Here is an 8,342-nt window from a genome sequence, read left to right as displayed (position 1 = left end):
AAGTTTGCTAGGCCAAAAAGAACGTTAATCTCGCTATAGATAACCCGTTAATAACACATTTAACTGACAGCACTAGTAATAATACATAGTTACAAATAACATGAAACAAAAAAACATATTAAAAGACATTTGAGACGTCCACACTCAGCTAGGGACAAAGGCCAGAGTAAAAAGATGTGTCTTTAGCAAGGACTTAAAAGTAGATTAGATTCCTTTGTATACAGTATAGTAAGTAAGTAAGTAAGTATAGTAGTAAGTATACTGTCTGCGCATCTTGATTATACAATGGAAGGCTATTCCAGAGGATGGGAGCACCCACCGCGACAGCTCGATCCCCTGTACTTTTTAGCCTAGCTTTTGGGACATCCAAAAGCAAGTGGTTGGTTGACCTCAGTGTTCTGACTAATGTACAGCAATGTAAAATTTCAGCCAGATACAAAGGGGCCAAACCATTTAAAGCCTTGAAAACAAGCAATAATATCTTGAAATCAATTCTGAAATGTACAGGAAGCCAATGAAGAGAGGCCAAGACAGGTGTTACATGTTCCCGTTTTCTTGTACCAGTTAAAAGACGAGCGACTGAATTCCGTACTAACTGGAGCCAATTTAGTAATGACTGATCGATTTAAGATCCTTGAGAAGTTAGTCGCTAATAGGTTATGTGACTTTCTACATGACAATAGTTTATTTGAGGATTTTCAGTCAGGATTTAGAGGGCATCATTGCACAGAGACGACATTGGTGGAAATTACAAATGAGCTTCTAATTGCTTCAGACAGGGGAGTTGTCTCTGTGCTTGTCTTATTAGATCTTAACGCTTCAGTCGACACTATTGACCAAAGCATCCTATTACAGACACTGCACATTTAATTGGCATTAAAGGAACCGCACTAAGCTGGTTTAAGGTTACTTTTTGATTGCAGTGGTTGTCGCTTTTCATAGAATTATATTATTTGCTATACAGCTTTACGTATGTGTCAATTAATTAAAGGTCAAATTATTATTTTTCATGTAAAAATGAATAAGTATTTTCAAAAAACCAAACAGAAACCCTGAGAGATAGAAGTCAGCTGGACAGTGAGACTTTTCCCAACATCAAAAGATGTGACATGAAAAGATGAAAAAGAAAGAAACTAACCAGAGCAAAGGAATTTCTTGGCCTGAGCGCTCTTCATGGTCCCCTTCTCCTGAAGCTGCAGCACCGCTGTTCGAAAGATCCTCTTGATCTCCTCAGACACATTCCTCCAGGCCTTGTCATTCTTGGTCTTGGCTGCGCTGCTTGACTCCATCTAGGCAGGACATGGGCCAGGGAGAAGACAGTTGACTTTCCACTTTAGACAGAGACTCTCACCACGTACTGAAGGAATGGGGTTATTCACGTTTTCTTAAAACGTAACTCTCGCCAAAATGTAGCCTAGGGTCTTTTTGCAAATGTACCCGAGTCAAACTCTTGTTTAAAGACATAATCAAGACAGAAGCGCCACTTTTAAGATTTACCGTGTTATCATTTTTTGGTCAAATGGCCTTTTATGAAAGGGAGAGCTAGGGACCTGTTACAATTACCTGTTAAAATAGATTTTTGAGTGATTCTATCTAGTAGATAATTTGAGAGATTCTCCAAGTATGGAACCTTCATAGCTGAAGGTTTTTAGCATCCTAAAGTGTGTTAAAGGGCTTCACTGGCTAACATTGTAAAGTGTACAGTATATGACTAAAGTGAAACTCAAGGCAACATTATCATGCAATTCTTTAACAAAACTCATTCAGATATTTTTTTAAGAACGTGGAACTAAGAAGCTTAACTATTTTATGTAAAATGAATGACAAAATTTCGGTTAAATGAATTTTATGGGCTTATTTGCATCTACGCTAAAACCTTTTTTTGGCAAACAGTAAAGCACAGGACTTTGAAAGGGCTCCAGAGCTGCCTGAGACGGAACTACTTTGTCACAAGCTCAAAACCAACCTGCTTTTCTTTCCTGTACGTGCATTTAAAATATGTTCCTCAAGGATAATTGAATCCATGAACCAAAGATCTCAAGGACAATAATCCGTTATCAGCACTGTTAAAATCTCTAACACCCACTAACAAATGCCTTTTCTGCTCCTGTAGTGATAGCATGATAACTGGACTCACAGAGTTCTGGTAGTTCTTAAGCATTTGGGCTTTGGGTTTGAGGTAGTATGCGGGTGGCACAGAGTTTTCATCCCTGCAGTACCACTCTTCCAAAATGTGTGTGTCCAGTCCTGCCTCCACAGCTGCATCCAAGATCATCTCAAACTCAGCTGATTCTACCTCCCCCGGCACTCGGATGCTGCCGTACTTTTCTCCCACCAGACCCTGAAGAGGGGGAAGGAAGGAAGGAAAGAAAGATAAAGGGCAGGGAAGGTGAAAAAGAGAGAGACGTGAAATGTGTATAATCATGGTCCTTAAATCTGTTATGGGGCTCTATTTTTTGGCTCAGTGGTGCAGGGTGAATATTAGAGTCAATGATGCACACAGTGTGACTTATTTAAGGTAATTTTAGAGCCACAGGCGCAACTCTGCTGCAGTTGGGACATCTACCAGCCAATTTGTGGCATCAGGGGTGTAGCTGCCACCTCGATACCCACTCTGTAAGCCTTATGGTGCATACTGACAGCTCTCTCTTAAATGGAAATTGCTTTATACCACAGCCACATTAAACAGTTTAAATAAGAAATTGTTGCACCTCTCTTCCCATGTAGAAACAGTCATGGAACAGTAAGTGTTGAAAATAATCGCACACAAACGAGAAAAGACTGTGGTTGTTTGATGAAAAATCGGCCTGCCATAAGTCACACACTAGCCCATGAATATCACAACATAACAATAAGAATAAGAAAAAGGTTTAAGTTGTTACTGTTTGAATTTTGTAACAAATGAAAAAATAGAGCTGCCTTTGTGCCCCGTTACTCTTTAGAGTGGCGATTACTCAGAAGCAACTCAGACAACCACTCAAGCACAGATGCTCATCCATCTGTCTCATTGCCATTTTCATTCTCATTTCTCACGCACACACGCACGCACGCACGCACGCACGCACACACACACACACACACACACACACACACACACACACACACACACACACACACACACACACACACACACACACACACTTATGATTTAAATAAGGAAATAATAAGTAAACAAGACCCAACATTTTATGCTTTCAGCACTTCAGCACTTAAAGTACAGTCAGTACCTCAAAAGCACGGAGGAGCAATAACCAATCCCTGCTCATAATTCATTGTTTTCAGTAAGAACATTCTGATTTGTTCTGTTTAAACGGTATTTAAAATACAAATCCTTTGCCAAATTTCGTGATGCTCATTAATCAGTGGTAATAAGGAAATTAAAAGATTTGCTTTATATATATATATATATAGAACAGATGGTACTGTTTTAAATAAAATGGAGATTGATAGAAATATAGAGGAATGTAGATTTGTTAGAATTTATGACTGTAAAATTTCATGTAATTGTGCTTCCGTGCTGTAAGTTCCTGTTATTGTCACGATCACTGACATTATCATTATCATCAACATCATCAGTCTTATACACCAAAGCCAGTACCGACAAACGCTTTCCACCATCTTTTAGTAAGAAACAAGAACACTTAACACAGTAGCTTCATAATTAGGCATCATCAAATTAAAGACTAGCCTTTTTATTATCTCCCACTCCACATGGCATATTTACTGTAAGCTCCAATGAGTCTCCATTCTTCCCCTCGGCATCTACGCACATGCTTTTGAATGACAGCCGGTTCAATACCACTGGAAATGATCAGGGCCATTTCCTTTCTCCATCCCTGATGTGCTCTATCAGTCACATTCGAGGACAATGGGAGAAACAAAAAAGAAATCATTGGAAACCCCCTCAGAAACCCCCTCAGCTGATCTTTACTCCATGTGTCATAATTCACATGAAGCTGATGCCTCGGGGCAAAGACGCAGAGCGAGTGAGGAGCAAGCCAAAGGACTGTGAGCCTCGATGAGCAGGAAAACTACGCTGGTGCGCTCACGGCAATGACGCTTCAAAGCCATTCCATGCTGGACTCCTCGTTCCCTTGGCATTCGCAGTGGGAACAGATGCAGAGAACAAGCAGAATCAGATAATGGCATGTGGCATGGTCTGCAGGACGGCCTACTCGCAAAACCCACACATGCCCGTGGTGGATTTATTTCCATTTGTACAGTTTTGTGGCGACGTTGCAAATATGATAGCAAAGCTTCACTTTGGAGCTTCTTTTGGATTTAGGAGATAGTTTCCTTGTAGCGTACCAGCTGAAGAAATAGGGGTGTCATTTTCAAGGTTGGGTATTGCGATTTGGATCCAATCCCAGCATCCGCATTATAGAAACATTTAGCTGACCCACTTATCCAATGAAACAATACATTATTTGTGTGTATCCTGCACCAGAAAAGATAATCAAAATCCCCTGAATATTAAACTATTAGCAATAAAACAAGATGGTTAAATATAAAATGAAGCTAGATGCTAATAAATGAACCCTCCTGTGACTGGAATATTCAAATACATCCAGTAAAACAAGAAGCCATAATAAAACAGTGCTTATTTAAGTAAAGAATACGAGCCAAGCATCTGTAAGATTGGAAGAAAGAATAGGAATTCCCTCTTGTGTGTAACTGGGCTCTCTTCCCATCAAAATAAGGAGTTTCATAGATAATTGGGGCAGGCTGCTCACTATCTTCAGTGATTGTCAGGGAAGGTCATGAGCTACATTCAAGAAGTGCTTCAAGTGACAGGTGCACAATTTAGGTCAGAAAATAAACTAATTATCCGCATACGTGTTTAGTTTTGCTTTTCTCACCAGAACCAAGACACAGCCTATGATTCAAATCATTTGTTTTTTGTTATTTTTGAAATGGAAACGGTTATAATGAGTAATAGTTTTGTATTCAATTTAAACCTGGCTCCCCTTAGTTACACGCCTGTCAAGCGTTTCAGTCTGGCACAGAAGCAGTTTATAACATTGACATGTTAAAACCACTTGACATTCGGAGTCATTTTTTAAACAATGCCTCCTTGATTTCAGACAGATGTACACAAACGCAGCCCTCTCATTTTTGCCGGCTGCAATGACAACCAGATTTTATCAACTATAACTAGCTAGCTTGCTAATTAAGCCAACCATGAGTTGGTTGAAAATGCCATCTTGAGCTAATCAATTCATGTTTCAGACTCTTTTCAAAACAAAAACCTTGTGTTATGTTAAGCACAAGGGGTGGGGGAAAGAAATAGATTGTATTGCGATATTTGATTGATACACAGAAGCCAAGTATCAACCTATTATTATATACTGTATGTGTTGTCATTTTTTCTGCTTGATAATCCCATTTTGCAGCAACAAAATTAAAGTGAGATGAACAAACAGAGAACTGTATTTTTTTAGATGAGGCAGATGTTAACAGTGTTTCCTTTTGGGGACATAATTTGAAATTGGGAATAAATAATAAAATTGCAATTTATTGCAATTATTTCATATCGAGACATAAGTATTGTGATGATATTGTATTGTGAGGCCTCTTTTAAGTATCTCTCTGATTTCATTCCAACATACTATAATCCTCTTTGGCTGCTTAGCTTAAATACTTGAACAACAATTAAGACAGAGGCTAAATCTATGCTTTATTGTTTGGATTTTGAAACAGAATATTTCACTTCAAGTGTTACAGGAGAGGAGGACTGGGTTAGGATGTAGCCTAACCAACGTCTTTGGCAAGAAATAACGTTTTCTCAGGTAACAATGGCTGGTGTTATGTGAAGGTAAACTTCCCTAAATCAAATAAAGAGCACATTAATGCTAGGCCACACTTTGTTTAAGTAACCTGTAACCCAACAAATAAATGCAGTGTGAAACGCCCCTATTGGCCTTTGAAATAACGCTGGGTTAAGTTACTACTTTTGTAGTGAGCTAGCCGGACAAGTTAACATGCCTACTTATGGTTGCTCTTTCAGGAAGAGGTTAAGTAAATTATTTGTTTTTCCACACGGATAATCTATTTGGCCTTGAACACTTAAATCCTACCATTTTTATGTAATATTAAATCTAACTGTATTATAAAATAACACAGGAAACATTTGACTGTTTAGAGACACCTTAGATCTTCTAAGGTCACCTTATCTGCCCTCTTTAGATGGCCTTCTATGACTCACTGTGCTGCAGGGATGTGTCCTTAAAGGATGGAGGCACTGGGCTAAACTGCAGTCAGCTACAGAGAATAGTGTGTGTGTGTGTGTGTGTGTGTGTGTGTGTGGGTGTGTGTGTGTGGTGTGTGTGGGTGTGTGTGTGTGTGTGTGTGTGTGTGTGTGTGTGTGTGTTGTGTGTGTGTGTGTGGGAGAGAGAGAGAAAGAGAGAGAGACAGTCCCTCTCCAAGTTGCTGACGAAGTCTCTGTCAGGTTGCCTCGGCTGTGTGTGTGTGTGTGTGTTAGTGCTAGTGTTTCCTTTCCTATCAAAATGACAAAATCAGGTGTTCAAATGCTAACACATACGCATCCACAGCCCTCCACCATTGCGTGTAATCTACTGTCACTTCTGTCATCCACTCAACTTACCAAAAGCCAAACTATGAAAGATGTCCAAATATTTGCCAGGTGGTTTTAACATCCCTGTGTTAGCCAGAGAGCAGGCCTGGAATGAGGCCATCTAAAGTGGATTATAGCATGGCAGCTGACAAGCCAAAACTTCACTCTTCGGTGTGTGTGTGTGTGTGTGTGTGTGTGTGTGTGTGTGTGTGTGTGTGTGTGCGCAAATGCACAGTATGTCCATGTGTCGCTTTGAAAAGGGGAATAAGGGGTTGTAGTAGTTCTTATTACAGCAGCCGCAGGTCCAAGAAACACAAGAGGCTAAAGTGACAATAGCAAAGCAGAAAGTGGCCAAATGCGAATCCATTTTTACCTGCACTCCTTCCTCATTCCTCTCTGCTCTGGTTTTTTATCCCTGGAACGGGGTTTTATACTCTGGCTAAGTGCACTTTCTCTGATGATTGTTGGGAGTGGCGACTGAGATATTGTACACGGCTACAGTATGAATCAACAAATCAATCACTCACGTGGTCAATCAATGAAACACACTGTTCAACTGTTCTGATATTTGCTGTGTAAGCTTTGGCACTGCAGAGGGAGAAATGTTTCTAAAAAGAAACCGATGATCTGACCAAAGAAATATTTAATTTCCAGTGACATGTACATTCACTCACAGAGCTGGGAGGCATATCCTTACCACATACTGAAATTATACAGTAGGCTCTGATTGGCACAGTATAAGAATAACAGTATTTTATGAAACATGAAATGATGTGAATAGTTACTCATATTTACTCATTCTTATATACACCGTGTTGTTAATGTAAATACTCACAAGATCAGCAAATACGTATTAATCCACTGCTGAAACTATATCTACTCCAGTTCAATGTTTTTTTTTGTAAAAACTACAGTGCCCAGCTGTTTTAGGAAATAATGGACCTTTTCTATAAATGAAACGCCTTGCTCTCAAAGATTTACACCTTCAGAAGGAACAAATGGGATTGGGGATGAAAGAGCTGTGAGGAAGTCAGACAAGCATTAGGTATGAATATATACAATATGTACAAACACAGTGTTGGTTTCAGCCTTTTCATGGGATTGATTAACAAAGAATAATGTCCTTTAAACATAAAAAAATGAAGAAATAAGAATTATTATTATTTATTTATTTAAAAAAAAAATATTTTCCTATCTTCCATGATCTTCCATGAGCAGTCACACCACCATTCACCACCATTTTGCAGCTATGAGTAGCTCCTCTATTTTCATTGTGCATTTTATTGTGTCCACAGCACACAGGTTAAAAGTTCAAATGTTAAAGGGGTGAACTAGCTAGTTTGGGCTATCACGTTACCAGTTCCTTAACATGTTAAGTGAATGGAAGAGAAGACGAGAGAAAATAAGAGCTACGCTATCATCAACTACCTTCTTACATACAGTAAACCTGCTACATGGCCAGGCAAGTAGAAAAAAAAGTAGAAGAACTGGATGCTGACGTTTTGCGTCCTTGAGGCATTTATCAAGTTTTAGTGTTTTTCTACACGAGGGAATTTGAGACTGCTGGTTAAAGGAAGATTGGAAAGGAAAGAAGAAGGGGAAAAAGTCAATACTCATTGTCATGCTTAATCTCCAGGTCAATGACACCATCGCCATGCCAACCCCTGCAATCGCCATGGAAACCGGCTTTATTGCATCAACAGGTTAGAGAAAAGCCTCCCTTACCAGGTGTGCTGTATGCTTATATGTATGTGTGTGTGTGTGTGTG

The 8,342-nt window shown here is 39.4% G+C and overlaps 1 protein-coding gene across 3 annotated transcripts in view; it reads right to left on the bottom strand.

Moving 5' to 3' along the window:
* nwd2 (NACHT and WD repeat domain containing 2) overlaps positions 1-8,342 on the bottom strand; it is a 48,538-nt gene that overhangs the window by 12,984 nt on the left and 27,212 nt on the right. For all 3 annotated transcript variants that reach the window (XM_032544764.1, XM_032544763.1, XM_032544765.1), the window contains exons 5-6: positions 2,138-2,341; positions 1,139-1,289 (exon numbers count right to left, since the gene is read on the bottom strand). In XM_032544764.1, coding sequence (XP_032400655.1) covers positions 1,139-1,289; positions 2,138-2,341 — 355 coding nt within the window. The remainder of the gene's footprint in view (positions 1-1,138; positions 1,290-2,137; positions 2,342-8,342) is intronic.

The sequence above is a fragment of the Etheostoma spectabile genome, chromosome 19, assembly GCF_008692095.1.
Source record: "Etheostoma spectabile isolate EspeVRDwgs_2016 chromosome 19, UIUC_Espe_1.0, whole genome shotgun sequence".
Lineage (NCBI taxonomy): Eukaryota > Metazoa > Chordata > Actinopteri > Perciformes > Percidae > Etheostoma > Etheostoma spectabile.
Note: the sequence above shows the minus strand (reverse complement) of the source record. Positions and strands in the feature narration are given on the sequence as shown.